At 44.6% G+C, this 27,693-nt stretch overlaps 2 protein-coding genes across 5 annotated transcripts in view; one reads left to right on the forward strand and one right to left on the reverse strand.

The window, feature by feature from the left end:
* LOC147097111 (uncharacterized) overlaps nt 1-27,693 on the forward strand; it is a 272,785-nt gene that overhangs the window by 71,773 nt on the left and 173,319 nt on the right. The window lies entirely within an intron of this gene.
* Nucleotides 1-27,693, reverse strand: part of LOC147097114 (PAN2-PAN3 deadenylation complex catalytic subunit PAN2-like) — an 80,538-nt gene that overhangs the window by 14,593 nt on the left and 38,252 nt on the right. Inside the window, 13 exon segments of the mRNA XM_085972982.1 lie at nt 724-865; nt 4,850-4,923; nt 7,652-7,750; nt 8,636-8,742; nt 10,229-10,377; nt 10,895-11,094; nt 15,974-16,102; nt 17,621-17,740; nt 18,952-19,071; nt 20,801-20,897; nt 23,258-23,600; nt 24,666-24,751; nt 24,753-24,931. Coding sequence (XP_085829108.1) covers nt 724-865; nt 4,850-4,923; nt 7,652-7,750; nt 8,636-8,742; nt 10,229-10,377; nt 10,895-11,094; nt 15,974-16,102; nt 17,621-17,740; nt 18,952-19,071; nt 20,801-20,897; nt 23,258-23,600; nt 24,666-24,751; nt 24,753-24,931 — 1,845 coding nt within the window.

Genomic DNA, 27,693 nt, shown 5'->3' on the forward strand with positions numbered 1-27,693 from the left:
CAGTAGATTACAAGGACCCACCTTGCATGAACACTGATACCAGGCTTCTGCCACTTAGGCTCGCAGTGAGCTATACAAGTAGCAATGCTCCCTCTAGTAGCTATAACAGATACTGCAGTATTTCAGTTTAGTCAACAGTTCCTATGCACTTTACTGTGCAAAAGTGAGTTACTTACATAACCAGTTGAATGCCAATGGTTTTACACCTCAAATTTAATATTACTGTATAATAATTTAAAGGAATAAATGCTGCAAACATTTCTGTAACCAGAAAAATTAATTAACTGCAAACGAAATAGTCAAGACAATTTTCTGTTTAAACAGTCTTTTCTCCAGGTTATGGCCCTCAAATGTGTACAATTTTTTCATGTGTTGTGGAAGAGACACTAACCCCCTCAGGAAAAATATGTGCATGCAATCTGCTTCCACCTCTGAGCCCAAGCTGCTCTGTAACTGGCCATTAAAACGTGTACAGCAGCTCACCCTCTGAATTTTCCAACTAAAAGGGGAACTGCCGAGCCCCTGCTTTGCAATTCCATCAATTCAGATCATAACCTGGTTATATGAGCTTTCCTATTACAGCTCCACTGTACCGTCACCTGGATTTAGTGTTTGATTACCTTTCTGATCCTCACTAAAACGTTACAGACATCAGAATCAATCCTTTAAGGGAAGGTTAGTAAAAATACATCAAGGGATAAAAGCCTAGAAATAGTTACATACGCCTTCATTTTCAGTCCAATTTGTGACTTCCAGCTCCTTATTTTTAGTCAGCTTCATCTTGATAGAACATGGGATCCAAATATTTTTCAGTTCCTCAATTGATGTATAGAAGCTTAGCCCTTCTGCGTTACAAAGTGCTTCCCTGAAAAAAATTAAAGCATCTACTTGTAAATGGAACTTTGTATTATGTACGATCGCTCAAGTGATGATAGAGATCATCCCAGGAGACGAGTGGGATACCATCGGTCAGGTTTGCAAATTATATAAATACCATACCAGAAAAGGTAGCCATGGGCTATTCTATTTATACCAGTTATGTGCAATTTCAGATATATTAATAGTTAGCAAAATAACTTAATTTGCTTCCTTTTGAAAAAAGACTGCTTACTTGAGAAATAAAAAGAAAATGCTTATGGGACAGTAAAAGAAATGGGCATTTTTTTCAAAACTTCATTTTGATGTAGTTTCATGGGTTCCCTCTGTTCTTTGTGAGAGATGCTGACTGGTCTTGTTCAGAAGGCGCAGTGATCTCAGTTCTGTACAGAGATGCTGGCTGGTCTTGTTCAGGAGGTGCAGTGATCTCAGTTCTGTACAGAATTGCTGGCTGGTCTTGTTCAGAAGGTGCAGGGATCTCAGTTCTGTACAGAGATGCTGGCTGGTCTTGTTCAGGAGGTGCAGGGATCTCAGTTCTGTACAGAATTGCTGGCTGGTCTTGTTCAGGAGGCGCAGGGATCTCAGTTCTGTACAGAATTGCTGGCTGGTCTTGTTCAGAAGGTGCAGGGATCTCAGTTCTGTACAGAGATGCTGGCTGGTCTTGTTCAGGAGGCGCAGGGATCTCAGTTCTGTACAGAGATGCTGGCTGGTCTTGTTCAGAAGGTGCAGGGGTCTCAGTTCTGTACAGAGATGCTGGCTGGTCTTGTTCAGGAGGTGCAGGGATCTCAGTTCTGTACAGAGATGCTGGCTGGTCTTGTTCAGAAGGTGCAGGGATCTCAGTTCTGTACAGAATTGCTGGCTGGTCTTGTTCAGGAGGTGCAGGGATCTCAGTTCTGTACAGAGATGCTGGCTGGTCTTGTTCAGAAGGTGCAGGGATCTCAGTTCTGTACAGAATTGCTGGCTGGTCTTGTTCAGGAGGTGCAGGGATCTCAGTTCTGTACAGAGATGCTGGCTGGTCTTGTTCAGGAGGTGCAGGGATCTCAGTTCTGTACAGAATTGCTGGCTGGTCTTGTTCAGGAGGTGCAGGGATCTCAGTTCTGCACAGAGATGCTGGCTGGTCTTGTTCAGGAGGTGCAGGGATCTCAGTTCTGTACAGAATTGCTGGCTGGTCTTGTTCAGGAGGTGCAGGGATCTCAGTTCTGTACAGAGATGCTGGCTGGTCTTGTTCAGAAGGTGCAGGGATCTCAGTTCTGCACAGAGATGCTGGCTGGTCTTGTTCAGGAGGCGCAGTGATCTCAGTTCTGTACAGAGATGCTGGCTGGTCTTGTTCAGGAGGTGCAGGGATCTCAGTTCTGTACAGAGATGCTGGCTGGTCTTGTTCAGGAGGTGCAGGGATCTCAGTTCTGTACAGAGATGCTGGCTGGTCTTGTTCAGGAGGTGCAGGGATCTCAGTTCTGTACAGAGATGCTGGCTGGTCTTGTTCAGGAGGTGCAGGGATCTCAGTTCTGTACAGAATTGCTGGCTGGTCTTGTTCAGGAGGTGCAGGGATCTCAGTTCTGTACAGAGATGCTGGCTGGTCTTGTTCAGGAGGTGCAGGGATCTCAGTTCTGTACAGAGATGCTGGCTGGTCTTGTTCAGGAGGTGCAGGGATCTCAGTTCTGTACAGAGATGCTGGCTGGTCTTGTTCAGGAGGTGCAGGGATCTCAGTTCTGTACAGAGATGCTGGCTGGTCTTGTTCAGAAGGTGCAGGGATCTCAGTTCTGTACAGAGATGCTGGCTGGTCTTGTTCAGAAGGTGCAGTGATCTCAGTTCTGTACAGAGATGCTGGCTGGTCTTGTTCAGGAGGTGCAGGGATCTCAGTTCTGTACAGAATTGCTGGCTGGTCTTGTTCAGAAGGTGCAGGGATCTCAGTTCTGTACAGAGATGCTGGCTGGTCTTGTTCAGGAGGTGCAGGGATCTCAGTTCTGTACAGAGACGCTGGCTGGTCTTGTTCAGGAGGCGCAGGGATCTCAGTTCTGTACAGAGATGCTGGCTGGTCTTGTTCAGGAGGTGCAGGGATCTCAGTTCTGTACAGAATTGCTGGCTGGTCTTGTTCAGGAGGTGCAGGGATCTCAGTTCTGTACAGAGATGCTGGCTGGTCTTGTTCAGGAGGTGCAGTGATCTGAGTTCTGTACAGAATTGCTGGCTGGTCTTGTTCAGGAGGCGCAGGGATCTCAGTTCTGTACAGAATTGCTGGCTGGTCTTGTTCAGGAGGTGCAGGGATCTCAGTTCTGTACAGAGATGCTGGCTGGTCTTGTTCAGGAGGTGCAGGGATCTCAGTTCTGTACAGAGATGCTGGCTGGTCTTGTTCAGAAGGTGCAGGGATCTCAGTTCTGTACAGAATTGCTGGCTGGTCTTGTTCAGGAGGTGCAGGGATCTCAGTTCTGTACAGAATTGCTGGCTGGTCTTGTTCAGGAGGTGCAGGGATCTCAGTTCTGTACAGAGATGCTGGCTGGTCTTGTTCAGGAGGTGCAGGGATCTCAGTTCTGTACAGAGATGCTGGCTGGTCTTGTTCAGGAGGTGCAGGGATCTCAGTTCTGTACAGAGATGCTGGCTGGTCTTGTTCAGGAGGTGCAGGGATCTCAGTTCTGTACAGGATTGCTGGCTGGTCTTGTTCAGGAGGTGCAGGGATCTCAGTTCTGTACAGAGATGCTGGCTGGTCTTGTTCAGGAGGTGCAGGGATCTCAGTTCTGTACAGAGATGCTGGCTGGTCTTGTTCAGGAGGTGCAGGGATCTCAGTTCTGTACAGAATTGCTGGCTGGTCTTGTTCAGGAGGTGCAGGGATCTCAGTTCTGTACAGAGATGCTGGCTAGTCTTGTTCAGGAGGTGCAGGGATCTCAGTTCTGCACAGAATTGCTGGCTGGTCTTGTTCAGGAGGCGCAGGGATCTCAGTTCTGTACAGAATTGCTGGCTGGTCTTGTTCAGGAGGTGCAGGGATCTCAGTTCTGTACAGAGATGCTGGCTGGTCTTGTTCAGGAGGCGCAGGGATCTCAGTTCTGTACAGAGATGCTGGCTGGTCTTGTTCAGGAGGTGCAGGGATCTCAGTTCTGTACAGAGATGCTGGCTGGTCATGTTCAGGAGGTGCAGGGATCTCTGAAGCAAATGGATACCCAGAACACCAAGCAATGGTCTGCTGTAGCAGCTGAAATCTTCAGATAATTAAAAGCAGTCACACGAGGTTGTGTTGTCACATTGCTCCACAGTCCCCAAACACTGTTTACTAGAATTCTTGATGGTAATACCATGACTGTTTTGTTAAATGTTTCCTATCCACTGTTTACACTAAAGCATCTAAAATTATGTATAGTTTCTAACTAAGCACATTTAGAAGGTCCAACAAGCTCTATGTAAGAAGACAGATTTGGGGAGGAAAAAAAACAATTCTGGACTGGCTGGTGGTATAACAGATCCAAGTATTCATTCACCATGGCAGGAGGGGAAAGGTGGAGTTTTGCGCACATCATTTCCCATTGACTGGATCATTTATTTGAATTACAGTGTAATAAACTAACTGGAATGTGGGTTCTGATGACAGACCATAGGAGTATAAACCAGTCTTCAAAGCCCTTCCAAAACTGGAGGGTAGATTTTCCTAGTTCGCTCCTTCACTGAAATATCTGGCTCACTATGAGCACAGATCAGAGTATCACAGGCACAAAGGTCTACCCTTAGATATCAATCTGTGATATTACACCCACTTTGTAAGCATTCTGGATTTTTTTTTTTTTTTTAATTATTTGGGCCAGGAACTCTTGTTTCTCGTGAACAGCTGAGAGACAATATGTTGTTCTTGAACTGAACACAAAGGGAAGGTAATTGTGCGTGCACATGCAGTTCTCCCAATGTTATTAAATAAAAGCACTTGAACTAAGTTACATTATAAACAAACTCGTCACTCATGCTGAAAGAAAAGGACTGAAAAAAGCAAACCTACCATTCTGTTGGGTTATTTTCTTTCATTTTCATTGCTTCCAAATCTTCCTTCCTCATTTTGTTGTGCAATTCGTACTGTCACAAAATAAAACATCACTATAGCAATATTCAAAAACTTTAAGCCACCAGCGTAAAGTTGTATTTAAACTGCCCCCATCCCCAATTTTCTCCTCTGCTGAACATGCTGACTCAGAGTACCTGGTATCTCATTTAAGTGGCCATTATTCACGTGACCCTAAACAGCGAGTCAGCATGCTATTCAGGCATAGAAAGGATCAGTCAAACCCCATCCTGTTCTCACTCAACAGCCCCTACAAGCACTTGCCACGAAGGGCACTGTAGCGGAGCTCAATCCCATCCTCACCTGACGTCCAGTCACGTGCACTTTCTAGCAGGGATTACTGAATAGTAATCCAGAGTGGGAGCCCTGGCTGATAGTAACCCAGAGCTAGGGTAGGTAGCAGAAACAAATTGTAGAGTCCCAACTGCTGCCCTGGCTAAGATAAGCTAACTTAGCACATACCAGGTCAAATCTAGAACCTTCCTGGTCTGTACAATACAGTAGTACACCTCGTAGCAACGAACTTCAGCAAAGATATATTGGACTTGGAAAGGGGTACAGTGCAGGTTCACCAGCATGACACCACCGCTTAAATTATGAGGGAAGGTTGCATGAGCTTGGCTTGTATTCCCTTGAGTATCGAAGGTTGAGGGATGATCTAATCAAGGCATTTAAAATGAATAAGAGATTTGATAGGGTAGATACAGAGAAACTATTCCCTCTGGTGTGTGGTGGGCAGTCCAGAACAAGTGGGTATAACCTTAAAATTAGAGCCAGGCCGTTCAGGGGTGAAATCAGCAAACAGTTTTTCCACACAAAGGGTAGTAAAAATCTGTAATTCTCGCCCCCAAAAGGCTGTGGATGCTAGGACAGTTGAAATTTAAAATAGTATTTATCAGCCATGATCTAACTGAATGGACCAACAGGCTCGAGGGGCTGAATGACCGCCTCCTGTTCCTATTTAACAATTTAACCATAAGGCGTGTCCGGTATTTGATCCTTATCAAAATATCACCTGACTGGTACAATAGTTTGATCCGATACAGCATTGCCTGTATGGCAGGACCAGCTATTAGATAAATGAATGGCCACTACAGAAATGAACCGAGTGTCTCTCCCACAGAACTATCATTCTTGGATCGATAGCCTTTTTGAAAATCAAACATCATTTTGAATAGCTACACACAGCAAGTCTGTGCAACATATTGTACAATACAAGGTATACTGAAGCAGCAAAACTGACTGATGAAAGTTAGATCTGAAGACACAAATGTAACAGATGTCAATAAAATGGGGGGGGGGGGGTAGTTATCGCCAAAGTAAAATTTCAGTGATTAAGGGGGCAAATAAATCATCGTCTTAGGCCAGTCATCAGCTCGGGATGAAGAAATTCCCTCTCTCTTCAACCAGTGCATGCAGTTTTGATTAGTTTTGTTAATTTATTCTCCTTTTGGAAGGAAAATGCCCTCCTTTCAAAAAGGTAACTTTATCTCGCTCACCCCTCCTTTGCCTTCCCATGACACAGCCAACCAGCTCCTAAGCATCCAGCATACTGCTCCGAGTCTGGCTACTGGGAGATGTGATAAAGTGGCCTCGGAATGATTCATTCTGCTTTTCTCTCGTTCCTTGCGAGAGTGTCTGAGCTTTGTTCAGAAACCTCCCATAACAACACAACTGAGAATGGAAGTTTAGCCGGAGGCAGCAAACCCACATTGTCATATTCTGGTGCAGCATGCTGGGCTCTGATAATACAGTTCCTCAATTTTCTCCCATTTAAAGCTTCTCTCAGCTTTTTACATTCCCTTAAACCACTGCAGCACATTTCATTCCATCAGGCAACCTGCTCTCAAGCACCTACCAACACCGCTCCAACTAGCCACTGAAGAGGTGCTCCAAAGTTGCCTGCAGTTACTGCCACTGACTTTCTCTTCAACTAGGGAAATGTTGGAGTCATCTCCTTTCCTCGCCACCCAAGTCTGCACAAGTTAGGAACTCCATTACAACAGAGACTACACTTCAAAAAGTACTTTGTTGGTTGCAAAGCACTTTGGGATGCTGCGAGGTTGTAAAAGGTGCTATATAAATGCAAGACTTTTTTTCTTTTACATTTTCCATTTTTGCTTTATTTGTTAATTCCAGAATCTCCTTAAAAGAGAGAAGACCACTTCCTACTTTCCATATTGGGATGTAACCCCTTAAAATAATTCTAGCAGATTTATAAAGCAAGTAATTTTGAAATAATGACAATTAATTCCTCTTTGACGTGGCTCAGTGGGCAACACTCTCTCTCGCCTTTGAGTCAGAAGGTTGTGGGTTCAAGTCCCACTCCAGAGACTGGAGCACAAAATCCAGGCTGACACTCCCAGTGCAGTACTGAGGGAGCGCCGCACTGTTGGAGGTGCCGTCTTTTGGATGAGATGTTAAACCGAGGTCCCATCTGCTCTTTCAGGTGGATGTAAAAGATCCCACGTCAGTATTTCGAAGAAGAGCAGGGGAGTTCCCCCCAGTGTCCTGGGCCAATATTTATCCCTCAATCAACATAACAGAAACAGATTATCTGGTCATTATCACATTGCTGTTTGTGGGAGCTTGCTGTGCGCAAATTGGCTCCTGCATTTCCCACATTACAACAGTGACTACACTTCAAAAGTACTTCATTGGCTGTAAAGTGCTTTGGGACGTCGTCCAGTGGTCGTGGAAGGCGCTGTAGAAATGCAAGTCTTTTTTTTCTTTTTTACAGACCTCAGCTTGGCATTTCCAGAATTCAGCTTCCTTTGTGCTGTTAACTTCACAGTTAATAACAAGAACATCAGGCAAGCATCGAATATTCCTGGTTTGAACCTGGAACAAAACACAATGTCCAGTCAACACTGGAACTTTAACAGATTGATTTGTGGCAGTGTACGGCACATGTTTTGATACAGTGCCACAAGATGGCACAATGGTGATATGAAAGGCACTAATTTCCACTTAGCTCAAAGACCAGAAATACCCTGCGAGAGTAATCACAGGCTGCAACCTGTTACTTCATGGCACTGCTAGTGAACCAGGCAGCCTTGGTTTTTTTTTAGAATTTTTTGGAACAGTTCAATTATTATTTTCTGCAGATAGGCTGTAATGGCCCTGCTACATTCAAATGTAAAAGGTATTCTTGGGTGTCTTGACAAATTGTAAACTGAATTAATCAATCAAGGAATTTGGACTTTTGAGAATAACGAATCATTAAAATTAACAATGCTGGAAGTGCACAGCTGTTTTACTTTTGCAGTAAGATTCCTATTTAAATGCTAAAAATCTTTCCATTAGCTACATAAATGGGGAGTCAACAGTTCCTGTACTTATTCACTGATTAATACAACCCAATTTGCACATTTTCACAATGTATGAAATGCTACATAGAGTTAATATTGGAATATGTATGAATATGTGTACCAAACTTAATCAAATCTGAATCTAAAATCACCTTTCATAGGTTACTAAACAGTCTCAATACACAAGAATAGTTAGGACATTCTAAAACAATCGGACAAACCCCTCAAACTTCTCAGAAGTTGACACCATGACCTGAGCCCGCTCATCAGGTTACTCCCTTCCAACTGACCCATTATACCCCATACATCACACATTAGGTCAGGTCGTGGTGTAATTCTGGTTTTATACACAGCTGCTGGCAAATATACCAAGACTTTACCGGCTGAAAATTCCCCCCAGCCCAAATATACTAACCGTAGGCTGGTACTTCTCACAGTTTTCACACCAGGCCTGGGTGTTCTGTTCAAGGCAAATACTTCTCTTCAGCACTTCAGCAAACTCATACTGTCGAATAGTTTTGTCTAAAGTCAAAAGAGGCATTTTACACATTTGGACAATAAAGAACGGAGATCAATCAGTGTGCCATTTTTCAGACAGCTTTAAGTTCACAGAATATATACAAAGCAGATAGATTTCCCTTTTCACAATATCAGCTCCTGCCCAGTTGCAAATTTAGTCACAGTCTTACAAAACTTAATTTTCTGTTTCTATTTTGTTCAAAATCTCATTTCGGACATCAGAATTTTCAGAAAGGAAAAATTGGGAATGATTTCGGTTTCAAAAACTGAGTGATTTGGTTGGTGCTTTTTTAAAATGATTATTGGTAGGTTCTTCTGACTGGTCATTCAGGATTTGTTATTTTCACAAGCCCTTCATAGCTTCCCCGACAGCTTTCTAGCTACTTGCCTTGCCTTTGATTCAAATGCTATGTAGCTCTTCAGTTCTGATTTACTGTTGCTTTACCTTGAGCTAAATCAACAAAGGGTAAAGAGTTACAGAAGTGAGAGACTAATAGGAAGTGCCCATCATACACGAGGCGCAATATATTGCTAGTTGATCTCCCATTGTGTTGCACACGGGAAGACAAGAAAGACCAAGTGTAATCTTCAGGTGAAGCAGGGTTAGAGGGCGGGGGATAATTGGACCAGGATGCATAGATGTAATTTAGTTCCCATTTTAAAGTCATCCATTCTGTCATTTTTATATAATTTTGATTTTATCTCATTATTTTTAGTTAAATACCAAAACGTATTGCAATTTGGGAAAGAGGTAGAGTTGGTTGGATCCTAGGATTTTCTCTGCAGTACAGGCTGAGGAGCTGGGAGACACAAAACTTTGGCGCTACAATGTCACCGTGGGTGGGAGAGTGTAATTAAAGCATTACAAGTTTATATAGAGTTTCCATTATAAATATGGACATAGGAATTTATAAATGGGAAAAGTTGACAGGAAGTCCATGCAGACACAAGATTTTTAATATATTATAGATAGAAAAAGCATTTTGAGACAACCACACTTCAAGGATCACCCTGTACTCTATGCTAATTTACATCATCCTTAAAAAAAGTACAACAACAGTCATTTGCTGTTGATATCTTTTGACCTTGGGGAATACCTGGAGACTTTACAAACAGCTACTAATCGATAGAGAAAATTGCCCCAGCGCAGACACGATGGGCCAAATGGCCGCCTTCTGTGCTGTAGTAGTCTATGATTTGAGTTCAGAATGAACTTAACAGGAATAAGCCTATAACTGGCCTCAGGATGTGCCTAGTTAGGGCAACCAGACTGTGTGGCCTTAAAGGGACAGACCAAGTTAATCAGCTCCTTATACAGTAGTAAGTTGGAATACGCTATTTTATAAGTAATGCCTCAAGAAATCGGATAGTTTAATCGATATAGAAGTTTTGAGAGAGTCCATCACACTCCAATGTGTTAAAAGTATAAAAATGTCCTGAACTGCTTGTGATCGAACTGGATACCCACCATTCTCTGTACATTACTCACCAGCATTATTCATATCAGGGTACTGCAACGTGAAAAGCAGGCTCGAAGAAACCCGAACAGTTTCCTTCCCACAGCAACAAGTGCTACAGTTCTCAACTTCACAACCAAACAGCTTCCCAATCACAGATTCGCCAGAGGATCCAAATGTACTGAAATGAAAAGTGGAAGAGTTTAAGAGAGTATTGCATCTAAATAGTATCTTATATTCTATTTGGTACAAATAGATCAAGCAATTAGGCTCGTGTATGCTTTAACTATGTTAGTCATGTAAAGGGTCAGGTGGCATCACAAACCATATAGTCTCTTCTCCACCCCACCATCTCTCTGCAGTAATGGGGCTGAGATTTAGAACTCAGCAGAAGGGTGAAAATAATAGAATCAAACCTATATTCACCCACATCGAGACAACAAAGTCTCAAATCTGCATCATTTATCACAGATACTGTCAGCTGCCCACTGGAGAAAACTGATTATTAAAGAGTATTCTTATTCAGGAGCGGCTGCTCTGTGATGTCACAATTGTGGGGCTACTGATTAAGGATTCCCTTCAAGCATGTGACAATCCTGCATTTAGCAGCACATGGTGTTGCATATTGCCTGTGTATTGGATACGAATAAATCCGTACAAACTCAGGTTCAGTCCACATTACGATAGTGCTGTCTCACCTCCCCATGACACTCCGATAGGCCTGTGGGCCCTCCTGCTCCTGCGTCTCCTGGTGTAGTTGTGTCAATATAAATCGGTTCCAGCTCTGGATCAGTCGGCCCAGATTCACCTTCCCGGTCGCTTCATCGGAATCAGCCAAGATCAACCCCAAAGCAGAGGCCTCTGGAATAGTTCGGAAAGCACGAAGGAAATTGCTGGCCTAACCGACACAGTGAGAAGAAACAGAAACACATGATTTTGCTTTCCCCCCCAATTTTACATCCATCCACAGCTTAAAACTGGGACTGATTAGTCTCAAAAGAAACAGATGACCATATCGAAGTACATGAGGCTCAACAGTATAGAAAAGAACACCACTGAACATCATTTACTTCCATATGGTCACCTCTACTTCAAGGTAAGCCATGACAGTAACACAGGGGAGGGAATAGGCTCAAACTGCTGAATGGCAGAACTGCTTGCTTCCCCCTTCCTTTTGAGCTCTATTAAAGGGCACAATCATCTTGCAGTATGAGGAGGGGTCTACACCCGAAACATTCATCTGTTGTTTCTCTTTACAGATGCAGACAGACCTGTTATACATTTCCAGTATTTTTATATCTGGGTAGGGTAGTGGAGTTATTCAAAATGCCATGATAGAGGGATTGTAGGTTTTTCTGGATGGATGGATCAGCTCTGCTGGGATGAATGGCCATTCTGATCTGTACCTACCGTGTGATTTTATACGAATGCTGTTTCGGGTTAGCACAGTTAGCACGTGTGTAAACCTACCACAAAAAGGAGCATTTTTCAGTATTTCCATAATTTCTTTTTTGAATCTTTTAGCTAACATTTTTTAGTCCAATGAAATATTGTATTGGTTACTATTTTTGTATTTCCAAAGTTATTACAAAATGTTTCCTGGTTTTTGGTCAGCCATTCATCAAACACGTGTGAAAACCCATCACCACAGTTAAGAGTCTCCAAAGCAAACGACTGAGAAACCCACACAGGTAGTTTCTGCTTGTCCAATATAGAATGCACACTCGCTCCCTACTTGACCATACTCCACTTACCCCAAAGTCCACAGGCTGGCAGCAGCCAAAGCTTAGGGAGCGCCATGTCTACGCAGGGGTACTGTTGGGAGTTTAATCAGATAAGACTGCATTACTTGTCACCAGATAGCACCGGGTCACACTATCTGTTAGGGCACTGGCTTCCTGGATTAACTGGAGCCAAGGAGAGGAATCCCAGCCCCAAATCTATTGATGAGCCAGGCTGGCTGGTCAATCATTAACAGTGCCCCAGAGTACTGCCGACCTAGGTATTAGATTATCAACTCTGCCAAGGTGGGTTGACTACTTGACTGGAGTTCCAATCTTCCATTGCTGGGTGTTTCATCTTGGAACCAACATGAGCCCAAAAGACCCCACTTACCCTCCCCGCCCCTCCAAGGAAGCGAGTCGCCAGTTGATCATTAGATAACGGACAAGTGCGGCTTTGAGCCCATGCTGGGTGAACAGTAACTACAAGAAACTCCCCAAAAGCGGCATGGTAAGCAACGAGATTCACAATGAAATGTGCAAGTATGTCATCATTCTCATGACCACAGCATGGATACACTATACCCATTCAACAGTGGTTCTACCAGCTGATGGTAACTCAATTATGGTAGGCACCAAACCCTGGATATATGAGACAATACTTTCCATGCCAAGCCTCAACAGTTTCCACATCAGCTATAAGGCAGGCATTTGCCTTCACTGCGGTGGAATGATTGACAAGTCAGCTTACAATGTGCCAGCACCTTGATCTAGGGGTTCAAGTCCAATGTCACATACCTGGCTTACTGGTCACCAACTGCTTTATCAAGGCCCTCATATGAAGGACTTTGGCAAAGAGACATACCCATGTGGCCAACCTCTCCTCCAGGGTGCTGAGCAACAGGTCACTGCAGGCCAGAACCTTCCCTTCCACCATTTCTTCTTTTTGCCACAGATTCACCTTGCATGAGCAAATGGACTGTCAGCCGTGACTCAGTGGGTAGCACTCTCGCCTCGGAGTCAGAAGGCTGTGGGTTCAAGTCCCACTCCAGAGACTTGAGCACAAAAATCTGGGCTGAAACTCCAGTGCAGTACTGAGGGAGCGCCGCACTGTCGGAGGGGCGGTACTGAGGGAGCACCGCACTGTCGGAGTGGCAGTACTGAGGGAGCACTGCACTGTCGGAGGGGCAGTACTGAGGGAGCGCCGCACTGTCGGAGGGGCAGTACTGAGGGAGCGCCGCACTGTCGGAGTGGCAGTACTGAGGGAGCGCTGCACTGTCGGAGGGGCAGTCCTGAGGGAGCGCCGCACTGTCGGAGGGGCGGTACTGAGGGAGCGCCGCACTGTCGGAGTGGCGGTACTGAGGGAGCGCCGCACTGTCGGAGGGGCAGTACTGAGGGAGCGCCGCACTGTCGGAGGGACGGTACTGAGGGAGCGCCGCACTGTCGGAGGGACGGTACTGAGGGAGCGCCGCACAGTCGGAGGGACGGTACTGAGGGAGCGCCGCACTGTCGGAGGGGCAGTACTGAGGAAGCGCCGCACTGTCGGAGGGACGGTACTGAGGGAGCGCCGCACAGTCGGAGGGGCGGTACTGAGGGAGCGCTGCACTGTCGGAGGGGCAGTACTGAGGGAGCGCCGCACTGTCGGAGGGGCGGTACTGAGGGAGCGCTGCACTGTCGGAGGGACGGTACTGAGGGAGCGCTGCACTGTCGGAGGGGCGGTACTGAGGGAGTGCTGCACTGTCGGAGGGGCGGTACTGAGGGAGCGCTGCACTGTCAGAGGGGCTGTCCTTCGGATGAGATGTTAAACCGAGGCCCTGTCTGCTCTCTCAGGTGGCACCATTTCGAAGATGAGCAGGGGAGTTCTCCCCGGTGTCCTGGCTAATAATTATCCCTCAATCAACATCACTAAAATAGATTATCTGGTCATTACCACATTGCTGTTTGTGGGAGCTTGCTGTGCGCAAATTGGCTGCCGCGTTTCCTACATTACAACAGTGACTACACTTCAAATGTACTTCATTGGCTGTAAAGCGCTTTGGGACGTCCTGAAAGGCGCTGTAGAAATGCAAGTCTTTCTAATGGAACCATTTCATATCTAGGGATTCAAAGTCATGCGGAAGAACCATTTGGACATAATCAATCATTCTGCACCAGCTTAATCTGCATTGAGACTTTTCTGTCATTAAAGAAAAGGGAAAAAGACCAAAGCAGCCTTCGTCCTTTCCCAGTGTAGTCCTAAAATAGAGTCCAGGCTAAGTTGCCACCAGGATCCCCAGGTATTGAAACAATTGGGGCATTTGACCCTGTATCTTCTAATCAGTCCTTTCGAGATCCCCTCTTAAAGCCATAAAACCACATTTAGAGGTACCCACAACCATGTCCAGTGTTTAATCCATTTTTGAAGAGCGCACTAGGTTCTTCTCTACCTTCCTCCTCAAAAATAAACAGCATACAAAATTAATGGATTTGGAAAAAAACTGCTGCACACCAGCGCACAATAATTCCACTACAAAACTGCAGGTGGTGCTGTTGAGATTGCTTACAGCAAGTTTAGTTGCACTTAGTGGTCCTGTCACTGTTTGCAAAGTGGTTATTAGAATGAACAATTACAGCAATTTTAATGTGAAATATAATAGGCGCAAATATTACGCAGCATACAGTGTGGGAAGAAATCTTAACCCGAAGTTTAGTCATACACTCAAGTCACAGTTGTTGACAAGTTCTGGATGTTTTGTCCATTAAGAAAAAACGGCAGTAACACACACAAGATTCCACTTATCCTAGAATGTTTTACATTTTGTTTTGGAGCACAGCTTACAGTAAAAACTTTAAATGATAATAACACTGCAATATTTTGGCAAAGTGGCAGGATGCAAACTTGATGACCTACTCTGCTGTTCCCAATCTCAGCAGGGATGCTGTGCTGAGTTGAGGGGTCTGGCATTTCAGCACAGGGACAGAAGGAAAACCAGAGAAACTCGTCTTTCTATTGGTCTCGTGTGTCCGTTCAGAACAAGCTTGACAGTAGTGGCTTGGGCGCAGTTGAGCCATCCTCTGAGCTGCAGGAGATTTGCGGCTTGGTGAGACCAAAGGGAAAGAAAATAAGAGGCTAACATGGTCTGAAAATGAAATCTAATTGCAAAGATAACAGAGAAATGGTGAATGCTGGAAATCTGTGGAAAAAAACAAAATACTGAAAATATAAAGCATGCCATTTAACATCTGAAAGATAAGTTAACATTTTGGGTGGGACCCAGAACATTAGGCTACCTTTATCTTTCAGATGTTGACTAACCTGCTTCGCATTTCCAGCATTTCATGTTTTTAATTGCAGAATTGAACTGCAGTTTGGTATTTCACTTTTAATGCAGTTAATACATGCATTAAATTCATCAACATCCAGTGTGTGAAAAAAACACTCCATTAATCATGAATATCACAGCCCAAGTCTGCACTTCGTGATCTTTACTGCTTCTTTGCTGTTTCTGTCACTAGATGTCAGGAACAAAACTTGCTCCAAATTCATTCTCCCATAATTAAATCATGTATTTCAGAACTATACTTACCCGGTACAATATTAAACTGTGGCTAACCAATACGTTCTTGGTTGGATTTAATCATTAAACTTACGACAGATATTTTAATCATGAATTATTATTTTACTTTTTATCCTTTTAAAGAGTGGCTAATTTCCAAGGGGGGGTGGGGAAGAGAGAGATTTAAAAGAGGAGGAGGAAATGTTTTGGATAAGACTTCATTTTTCTTTTGATTGCCTCTTCTGACAATACACAAAAAAATGTAAAATATGAACTTGTCTGTTCTTTCCACAGATGCGGACTACCCAAGAGTGTTTCCAGTATTTTTTGTTTCAGGTTTCCAGCAATTGTAGTTTTATGCTTTTTGTTTAAAATATGCAAAATGTGGATGGCATCTCTGGCTAACAAGTTACACAGTTAGAACAATCCACGCCAAAGGGGTCATGCTCAAAGATCTAGCCCAAGTGTACACAAGCCAAGTCCATTTTACAGGGGCTGGACTGGCTCAGCGTCCATTTACCTGGCATGGGTCGCCTCTCGAGAGATCGAGCATGTGAAACAGAAATCCGAGTTCACAGCCCAAGCAAAACTCTTTCTGACACAGATGATTTTGAACGTGGCAGCGGATGGGCTCCAGCAGATACAGCACCTATAAACGGGAGAAGAGAGCGACAGAGAAAGAAAGAAAACGCAGACATCAACTGACTAACTTTTCAAGACAGATATAATCAAAATGATTATATAAAATATATGCATCTTAAATTGTAAATTTTCACATTAATGCAATGGATGTTATTTCAGGAAAATTGAATACTTTCCATATCAGGTACTCCCTGTTCCATCGAGTACTCCCAAGTTAGATACAGAGCAAAGCTCCCTCTATCCTGCCCAAACAATGTGCCTCAGCTCCATCCTTAGAAGAGCACACTCTATTGCACTAGTGTGACATTTCTCCATCACCCCCTACTGTGGCCTCTAGGAATGAGATTGACAATTTAATGCCATACCAAATCTGGGGCATTTCGGTGTTGTGGGTCTGGACCAGAGACCATAAGGAACTGGACTGAGACTGGTCAAAATCATTTTAGTTAGATCCCTCACAGCCAGCAGACAGAGAAGTTAAATTGTAAATAGATTATAGTCTCCATCCACTTCCAGGATTGATCAGCCACCCTGCTCTCTGGCCTCTGCCTGTCCACTGTGCAACCATCTACCAGGATGTGTGCTCGTGTGGCTCAGGGTGACTCACCTGCTGATTTCCCCCCTTTCTTCCTGTTTGTGGGGAAACACCTGGCCTTCCACCTAGTCACTGATCACCTCTACCAGGTGGCCCAATGGTAACTGGGAACTTGGAGTGGAGTAGGAAATTGTGGGCGCAAAACCACATCTGACTTTGTGGCTTGGCACACTTGTACCGTAAAATCAGGCCAGCTCAATTCACAGTAAAATAAAGGCATTTAAAGGAATGTTTAAAAAAAAATTGTATTCAGCATCTAATGCGATAAAATAAAGACACACTACATCACAGTTCCTTTGCTTATCCCACTCTCTGGAGCTGTTCAGTGTTAATGATTTACTTGGCAATTTCCCTACATCCCCGTGAGGAACTATTTGGTTTCCACTCGCGACATTCCCTCGTCCTTGCAAACTGTGCAGCCAAGATGAGAAAGTTGCTGTGGGGGCAAACCCATATTTTGCTATTATGTGAACAGCAAGGTGGAAGTACAACTGCACCCGTCGTTAACATTCAATTAACGCCAGTAAAGAATGAAGGACTTTTCTGTGCAAAGGAACAAAACTTCTGGGCATGTAACGTAAATAAACTTCAAAAACACGAGAGCTAGAAGTAACTATAGTTTGAATTCTAATATCCTCCACTCTGCACATTAAGCAGGATGAATTAGCACTCGCATGGTCACAAATTACATGTGATTCTTAAAATATTTACTGAATTGCACAAAAGACACAACACACGGTACCACAGAATGGTGGTGTGAAGCTCAGTTTCTTAGCCAATAAAATCATGACCTCCATTGTGTTGTTTGCATTAGATTTACTGATTGCATGGCTTTTGGTGAACACACATCCAGAAGGGTGTTGTTTCTATTGTTTCTATTGAAGTGCTGACAATTAGAAGGCAGTAAGAGATTGGAAGGGTGCCCCTGACCTGAATCATGCAGTTGCAGTAGGCGTTGGGAATGTGCGGCTCCAGACCGGCAAACAGCGTCTTGTTGTAGTGTTTGAAATCAAAGTCTTCCAAACCAAGTTTTGAGTACTTTATAGTAACCTAAATAAAACACATATATAATCAAACTGAATCATTTAGGCATAGGTCAACTATTCCAAAAAATTCTTCATAATCAAACTGATACCTAAAACAAAAAACACACAAGCAATTGCTCCCTCTTGGTCGTAAAGGTATAGACCCATCATTAATTGGGGGGGGGGGGGGGGGCGCTGACAGTAGCCTCCTTAATGTAGATCAATCTGGGCGCCACTGTACCATGAGGGGTGAGGGGCTCCTGGCCTGGCAGGTGAAAGGCCAGACACAAATCTCAAGGTTGATGGGAGAAGCAAAGTGCTAGCTAACTCAGGGATACGCCCAACACTTCCAGACACACCTGCTCCCTGACAAAACTCAAAAATCCAGACAAGATCCCCCAATCTTCCATGCCCTCTCCTGTGAGCTTCTGCTCAAGAGTATCTTACTACTGTACAATCTTCTTGCTCCAGGGCACAGAATCTACAAACACCATGATTGAGACCAGGGGAAAAGATCTGGGCAGTGAACTTTCAGGGGAAAAAAGTGGCCAGAGATTTGCCAAGCACCAGACTGCATAGCAGCTGGAAGAAGCCCAGGTCAGATTACATCAGACTAAGATTGTTAAGATACAGACTGGAGATTTGATAGAGGTGTTTAAAATCATGAAGGATTTAGACAGAGTAAATAAAGAGAAACTGTTTCCAATGGCTGAAGGGTCGATAACCAGAGGGCACAGATTTAAGGTGATTGGCAAAAGAACCAGAAGCAACATGAAGAAAAACGAGTGGTTATGATCTGGAATGCACTGCCCGATAGGGTGGTGGATACAGATTCAATCATAGCCTTCAAAACAGAACTGGATAAATACTTGAAGGAGAAAAAATTGCAGGGATACAGGGAGAGTGGGGGAATGGAACCAACTGGATTACTCTTCGAAGAGCTGGCACAGACTTGATGGGCCAAATGGCCTCCTTCTGTGCTGTACTATTCTATGTCCATACCTTTAGTTTCATTCCTTAGCACACCACCATATTTTAGAATAGGAACTGATCCCAGTAACTTACTCCTCTATTAAAGTAAGTTAACTTTTAGAAATAGGTTATCACATCTTCTTAGTTCTCTTTAATGTGATGTCTGTATTAACACAGCCCTAAACCTCAATATAGTAATAGAGGCATCTAGACATTGAGTGGTAAACTGTATAATCTACAGTATGGATTTTCTTTGAATCAGACCTTTCGATATTTCTTTGGCACCATGTACAGATGAGGCTCTTCCTCCCTTCCAATAGGAGACTCTGGGATTTGATTGTAGCTGTCAAATTCTGCATCCATCTCCTTCAATTTATATGGAACCTATAAACAGATAACTTACTTCAATAATTAGACATACTAAAAAACAGTGGGCTCTGCCAATGGCCTAGAGGGTAACAGTGAACCCAGTGTATTACTAAAGCATATAGATCAGAAGATCCCAGGATCAATTCCTGGGCAGTGCCGAGTTAGCTGACCTCAGCTGGGACAGCAGTGGGAGAAGCACTGCAATTATAAATCAGCCAAGGAAGGGAAGGGTTCACTATCCAGTGACCTCTGCCCAAAAGTGTCCGTGTGCAGAATGAGGTTTGGCGGTTATGCTCCTGTGGTGGAATAGCTTGCTGACACTCGCTGTCTAGGTGCACAAATGAAGAATGGCTACTTGGGAGCAGTGCCGGAGGGCTTCTGGTTCCTGTAGAACCACGAGTCAGTGCCTTCAGAAGAGAAGAGAAAATGGACAAAAAAAAAAAGCTAAAATGATATGCATGCAACCTTTGATTTTCTATTCAAGCAGAGCACTGGATTTTGTTGGCAAATTTAAAAGCCGCACTTTTTAAACTGCAAATATTGGTTTAGCTTGCACCAATGTTGAGGTGCCACAACTAAAGCTGCACACTCAATGTGGCAAACTGGTCCATTTAATCTAAATACACCACTGTAGCAAATGCTTAGGAATTCAAAACAAATAAAATTGGACTTTCCCCACATGCAGCTTCTGCTAAAAGGTTACAAGAGGTTATAGCATGGCATGTTACGGCACAGATGTACCATGGCACCCAGGCTCATGCCCACAATTACAGAGCGAGTTCCCATCTCAGCCTGACCACGTGGGAAAAGGAAGCAGAAGTTAGGGGCTTCCTTGCAGGGAAATTCATAGATCGTTACCCTGGTTCACACCGTCACAACTCCTAACTATATAATAGCTTTACTAGAAGTCTGGGAGCAGGTGGTCTGCCCACCATGCAGCTGCTGAATAAAATGGGAAGGACCCAGAAAAGGAGGGGAGAATATCATTTATTAGGGAAACTTTAGTTCATTTAAAACTTGTTTTCTACATGAAGATGTCAACTTCGGAAAGTATCCTGAAGTGACATTTTATAGAATTATCTCAAGTGTAAAAAAAAAACAAGTTAACGGTAAAGAACTCGAAATTGCCCATCTCTGTGTGCCTGTATATTAACAGAGAACGCCATGATGTGGCTCCACTCCAGGCAGGAATCAGTACTATACATGCCAATTCCCCTCCGGTAACCATTCTTCATCTGTAAACCCAAACACAGTGAGTTACAACAGGCTCTTTAACCATGAGGGACATCACAACTGAGCCCAATATTATCCTCACCTGAACTCTCCACACACACACTCCAACAGTGGTTGCTGGACAGCGAATTGGCATGGGAACTTTAGATGATCTTCCCCTCCCTTGCCCAAGGGCAACTGCAGGGTCTCCACTGCCATCCCAGCTAACTCAGCACAGACTAGGAAATGAATCAAGGATCTTTTGGTCTGTATGGCTGATAAATGCTGCCTTTACCGAGTGAATCATTAGGGGAGCTTGGTAACATTCTTCTTTAAAAAGAACGTTTTTTTTTAATGAAACGAGTTCATTCAGCCAGCACCTTTCCAAATAAGGTACTAAACAACAATTACTCCCAGCATGATGTGCTCCAGCCAGTACCAAAACATTTATTCATCAAGGCCGCAATTGCCTCAAATAAGTACACCACCACTTAATTACTGCTTTAAAATTATGCATTCTCTCTTATTTTACCTGGTTTCTCAGCTTTGTTTTGGGATTCGGAGCATATCCAATAAACCCAACTTTCTTCATAGTACGCAATCTCTCAAGATCGACAGGCGGAGCTCGTCTGAAATAAAGTAACCGCCGGGGTATTTAACATAAAACAGACTACCTGGCCGTTTTTAATAACTGGGGAATTACAAGATCTTCAAAGTGAACTGTGCATCTCCAAGAAGATCGAGGACATTGGGGCATTCTGTAATACCAGAAATATGAATATATTTTGGTATGCTTTGTTCCCCGTTCCAGAAATTATTGTATAGTCATAAATTGTACACCAATTCTAATGCACAGCAGTGATATGGTGCCATGAAGAATATGCAAAAGGTTTAGACTTCCCCCACCTTTATGATCACCCAAACGTGATACATGAACAAGCGGTCAGGAAAATAAGGGAAAAAGTACTAAGATCTGATACTGCGCTGGCCACACAGTAAAATGTGAGTCTTTCAAATGGGGAATCCAGATTTTTCTATGTCCCTATTGCACCGTTAGCACAAACCACATTCAAATGACATCATCTGAACCAAATCAATGCTAAAGTATTTCATCCTCTCACACGTCATTGCAAGTTTAGAAGAATGAGAGGTGATCTCATTGAAACATACAAAATTCTTACAGGGCTTGACAGGGTAGATGCAGGGAGGATGTTTCCCCTGGCTGGGGAGTCTCATTGTTGAGTATATTTAAGACTGAGATCGATAGGTTATTGAATATTAAGGGAATCCAGGGATATGGTGATAGTGCAGGAAAGTGGAGATGAGGTCGAAGATCAGCCATGATCTTATTAATGGCAGAGCAGGCTTGAGGGGCCGAATGGCCGACTCCTGCTCCTATTTCTTATCTTATTAACACAAATCCAGTGGTTAGTCTCAAATTTAAGAGATGGAACATACAGACCAGTGGTGCGGCACACCTGGGTACCAACAAGGTGTCCCATTGTGACAGGCTGTAGATTCGCCCACAAATCTGCAACTGAGTTCCTGATCTAGCAGGTCAAGGAGTGGAGAGGGTACTGATAACAGCATTTTTTCTTGATCACAAGTGGAGGATTCACAAAAAGGTGCTCTCACACATCTCCTGGCGATGGGTTACACAACAGTGTGGACTAGGAGTAAGCTATGTGCCAGCCTCTTGCTCAAAGATGGTGTTGGGTGGAAAATAATCTAAAAGAGTGGTAAATACATTTAGAATGAGGAATCGATGTATGCTCTTCCATGTGGTCTTGGTTCCTGGCCTCAGGTAAACAGGCGTCACCCACACTTAAGAGGGAGGACACAGAATTTAGTGCATGTTTTTTTTTAATTCATTCACGGAATGTGGGCGTCATTGGCAAGGCCGGCATTTATTGCCCATCCCTAATTGCCCTCGAGGAGGTGGTGGTGAGCCACCATTTCAGAGGGCAGTTAAGAGTTAACCACATTGCTGTGGGTCTGGAGTCACATATAGGCCAGACCGGGTAAGGACGGCAGATTTCCTTCCCTAAAGAACATTAGTGCACCAGATGGGTTTTTACAACAATCTGGTAGTTTCATGGTCATCATTACAGCTGCCATGGTGGGATTTGAACTCGTGTCTCTGGATGACCTCTCCGCCTCGCTACCTCTCTCTCCTTAAACCTACCTCTTTGACCAAGCTTTTGGTCACCTGCCCTAATTTCTCCTTATGTGGCTCGGTGTCAAATTTTTTGTCTTAGAATACTCCTGTGCAGCGCCTTGGGATGTTTTACTACGTTAAAGGCGCTATATAAATACAAGTTGTCGTTGATAATCAGCCCCGACTTTTGGATTACTAGTGCAGCAACGTAACCACTATGCTACCGTACCCACTTTACTTTGGTGAGCAAAGTCTTGCAAGCAATGTTCCCGTAATGCTGTGCGGCCGCGCACCTGTCTGGAGCTCCCATGCAGGCCGCTTGCCGGCTTCTCAACAGATAAACCACACGTGCGCAGAAATTTAAATGGGCTGCGCACCCAGAAAAAATTAGAGGAAACATCGCTTGCAAGGAGGTCAATTTTTTGTGGATTAGCTACATTACATGTGATGGTTTCTGATGTTACTGGCTAAACACTGGACACTGCAATTGGCATAACCTGTAAATGGAGAAAAACAAGAAATAGAAGTGAATGTAAGGGAGAGAGGGGAATGAAGTGACTCGTGTGAAATTGTATTTCCGACTGTGGTTTTTATCCACTGGGAGAAATAACTGAGAATATTACCAATAAAAGGAACAATACGTTGGTTGGAAGGTATTAACATGAAGCACTGTCGAGCAAGGGGGAATGTGAGCAGTCAAAAGCTCAATGTGCTGGAAAAAAATTAACATAGATGTTTTGGATTGTAAGAAAATTCAAACAGTTTAAGTTAACTTGTATTTGTGTGCCTCAGCACCCATTTACAAGTGTCCAACTGTAAACTTTCAGTTACCTGGGTGTAACAATGCAGTTTGCTGTTGGCCAGTCAGACAATAAAGACTCAGTGATAAGAGGCACGGGAATGAGCGATAAAGGCAAGAGATCATCATTCCAGTCCAGGTGTGGCAGGGTATCTACCATGCATGGCATCGGAAACTCAGTCTCACGGGAGTAGGCATTAAACGTAGCATCTGGCGAGTCTGCCCACAGATGCACACACCCTCCAGAGTCTCCGAACACCAATGCTTGCTTGCTAGAGGACACATCAAATGTCATGACTAACTGCCCTACAGTGTTGACGTGGAAAATATCCGCTGGGCTCGCAAGTCCTGTTGGTTCACAAAACTGGCACTGTCCTGCAAAAGAACAAACGGAAAACAAAGATCACTGCAACAAACTGTGGCTCGAACAAGATCTTTTACCGAATATAATGGCACGCTGCATGCCTGCACATTCCATCTACTACATAGCTCACAAATAGTTACCACTGCAGTGGCAATAGCCAGAAGGGATTTGTTTGAGGGTGCAGCCAGCTTTAGGGTTACCAAGAGGCACCCTTAAAAATCTGACAGATGGCTGGGAACATGTTGCAAGGCATTCACGTAATGTCAAACCAGGATAGCAGGGCTCCAGCTCTTTATAAACATCATCTGGACCTCTCAAGTGTGCTAGAGCCTTAAACATATTCCCAAATGTTTTCCAGTTTACAATACAAACAACTTCAAATTCTAACATTTCACCTCGTCCTTTCCCAGACAGAATTCTAAGAGTAGCAACCGAGCAGACTTTACAAAAAAAAAAAGCATTTTCAACAGAAAAAACAGCACTGGTCTGAATGAAAATAAAAGATGCAGCAAACATTAAAAACTGTTTAGAGTGAGGCTCCAGTCATTTATGTTTGATGTTTAATTATTCATAGCACTTGTGAATAGTCTGAAATAACAGAAATATCAATAAAAAGTTTGAGACGAGTCTATCACACACGTAAATTTGTGTCATACTTTTTTTTTAAGTATATAATAAAGAAATCTGTTCATTCCCTGTTGGTTTTTTCTGCTTGGGGAGAAACTGGGGATTTACAAGGGCTACAAACCAAAATAAATTTTCCCAACAATTAACCTCTAGCTGATCCTCGGAGGCAAGTTACATATTTTCACCTTCGCAGCAGAATAACAACCTGTGTGTTAGATGGTTTAATGCTCCTGTCATTTTAGGACAACATATCATCCAACTTACAAAGGGTCACAGACCTGAAACGTTAACTCTGTTTTTCTCTCTCCATGGATGCTGCCTGACCTGCTGAGTGTTTTCAGCATTTTCTGTTGTTATATCATCCAACTTACTGTGAGCAACACCACATCTGCTAATAAAGTTCTATAGATATAAATGTTATATTATAACTCTGGCCTTCTGTAAGGTACCTGATTGAGAGATGATGGCTAGCCTTGATGTGTATGTAGGAATAAATCTCAGGAAGAGAGGATCCACATGAACCTGCAAGGGTGATAGCCCGCATCATACGGAGGTCATAAACCATCAAGAATCTGTCGCATGACAGACCATTCATCCGATTTGAGAAGCCACATGTCACCAGCAGGTTTCCGTGTACATCAAAATCAGAGAGGCTTCCAGAGTAAGCATCAAATTCGTGCTCCAATTTAAAGCTTCTCAAATCTCGGAGGGATACCTAAAAACACACAAGAGAATGACAATTCAATAACAGCAAGTTGCACGCTCTCCTTCAATGGTTCAGTTGGTGAACGCACCCCAGCAGTCCAGGAAAGTCCCAGGTTCAATGCAGCAGTAGAGATGCTGCAAATTGGTCTCAGCACTTGTGGATTGCGGGGGGGGGGGGGGGCAGCTAGGATTCCCACTCCTAATCACTAGCCAGTAACCTCTGCTGGACGGATGGACATTAGGGACAGGATTGGGCTCAGCTGCAATGCCCCCTCCCCATCAGTCTGCCAACACTCACTGTCTCAGCTCACACAAGTATGGCCTCAGGTGGGAAGCCAGCACCCTTCAAACCACCTCGAGAAGGGGAGAGGGGGAAATTCGGGAAGAAAACGAGTTAAACCTGGTCGGCCATTATGGTCTTTGTGGGGGATTAGCTACCAATTCCAACAGTCGACGACACCAATTTGTTCCTTGTATTTTCTTAAGACTATTTCAGTTCCACTTCTGCTGTAAAATTCTAAAAAAACCTCACTTCTCCGTTGGGTGGCTGTAACCACTTGCCCTGAACATACTGGTGGTTTTGGAGCTGCTACCTCACTGAGTATTTCAAAAATAAAATCAAAAAATTAGATGGGGCTCAACTCAAATGATACAAAGTTAAAATTGCTCCCTAAAAGGTGTTTCAGACCAGCACGATGGTGGTGGGGGGAAGAGAATCAGGCAGGGCTCGCACTCCGGATCACTATACAATGACCCCGGCTGAAAATGCATGTGTTTAGATGCCAGGTGAGGACAGGATCAGCTGTGATGCCCCTTCACTACACTTAAGGAGGTCGGTGGGAGGCAGAGAGCTGCAGCAGGGCACAAAGGGGGAGAAATTGAGTATAGCCCCGTTTGGGGCACCAGAAGTAGCGCCCCGGAAACAGTCGCGGCCACCCACCGGAAATTAAGTGGCAGCGCCCCAAAGGGAAGCGCGGCGCTACTGGAGGCGCCCCGCATCCCTCTTGGGGCGCTGCGACTGAATATCGTGGCGCAACGTGCCGCAGCGCCACACACTGCGGCACGTCACACTGCGGTATTGCAGGCCTTCCTCCCCTTCTTAAAGGGGAGGGGCCTTGTGCAGCACGATCTGGGGCCCAGCTGGGCCCCCGAGGATCGGGAGAGCAGGCAAAAGAGCCCGGCACCGAAGAGAAGTGCCGGGCTCTTGGAGCGCAGCTGGCACTCCGCAAGGGGGGCGGGGGGGGGGGGGTTCAGGAGGCCGGGGACGGGAGCGCAGGCAGGCGGCCAACAACAAAAATGGCCGCCCCGCACCACTCCTTTAATTTGCGCCTCCCCGGCCGCAGGTAGGCCCCCCTGAACCGGTCGGACATAGCGTCCGGCGGTAAATCAGGGGGCGCGGCCAAATATCGCGGCCGGGGTGTCAGCGGGGCGCTGCGCACACCGATGGCGTCATCGGTAGCGATGCAGCGCTAACGGTTAGCGCCACCACTAACGTCCCGCGGAATTTAGTGGGAGGCGTGGACAGTGCCGCGCCCCAGTTGGCTTGCGACCCACTTAGCGCCCTCTTAAGGCGCCAACGGGTGGCGCAACCTACTGAATTTCTCCCCCAAAGAGTCTAATGTACTTTAAAGAAAACCAAGCACTGGAGATGGAGACTTGTATAAACACACCCTGTAAACAGTGCTCTAATAGGCATGTGTTCTGGCCAGTAAAAAGGCTCTCAGATTTCTTTTTTAATTAAATTTTGGTGCTCAAAGTGAGAGATGTCAGTGCTGGGGAATGAAACTTTTTCCATTTCAAGCATCAAGCACTCCCAGCTCAGGGATAGTGCAGCCAGATGCAGAGTAAAATTTCCTCTATTCTGCCCATAACTTAGAAGAGTGCTCACCACTGCAGCAGTGTGACATTTGTTTTCATTTCCCACACTAGCTATCCTGTGGCCTCCGCTCGAGATTGCCAATTATTGTGATACACCCTGTAGTCTCATCGCTACCAGGAACTGGATGGAGACCACCCAAACTCAGGTTACATAGGACCCTTGCAGCCAGCAGGAAGACAACCCCTTCATTAGACTGGGCTGGATTTAAACCCAGATCCCAAAGGTAAAAGGTCAGTGGCTGACTGACTACACCATCTAGTTCCCAACCACACAGACTTGGCAATGGTCCATATTTAAATCCTGGTCTGTGCTGAATTAGTTGGGGTAGCAATGGGAGAGAGTAAAATCTGTCAGGGGTTTACCATTGCTGCTAGTAACTATGCAAGCGTAGATGTTGGGAGAGGACAAGATTTGTCTGGCTCCTGTGAGTTTCCAAGCTCATAAGAATGTTTGAGGCACCAGGAGGCTGATGACTCCCGAGGAACCATAACCCAATACAACCTACCACCTTCAGCTAGTAGGCGGGGAGAAAGAGAAAGTAAGAAAAGACAAAGGCACACCAATTTCTCCTGAAATGTGTCCTGGCCGATACTTATCCCTCAACCAACATCACTAAAAAAACAGGTTATTTGGTCATTAGCACATTGATGTTTGTGGGACCTTGCTTTGTGCAAATTGGCTACCGCGTTTCAACAGTACTTCATTGGCTGTGAAGCACTTTGGGACATCCGGAGGTTGTGAAAGGAGCTGGAGAAATGCAAGTCTTTCTTTCTCACTCGGTGGCAAGTTGCTTTGCTTTGCAGCTCAAAGCTGGACAGTATCGTGTCCTCGGTTGGTTAACGTGTGGCACTTTCCAGCCTCACTCAGGGCAGGTAAAAGTCGGGCAGCTGCAC

Source organism: Somniosus microcephalus, chromosome 33 (genome assembly GCF_052327205.1).
Source record: "Somniosus microcephalus isolate GS21.2 chromosome 33, FLI_Smic_1.0, whole genome shotgun sequence".
Classification (NCBI taxonomy): Eukaryota; Metazoa; Chordata; class Chondrichthyes; order Squaliformes; family Somniosidae; genus Somniosus; species Somniosus microcephalus.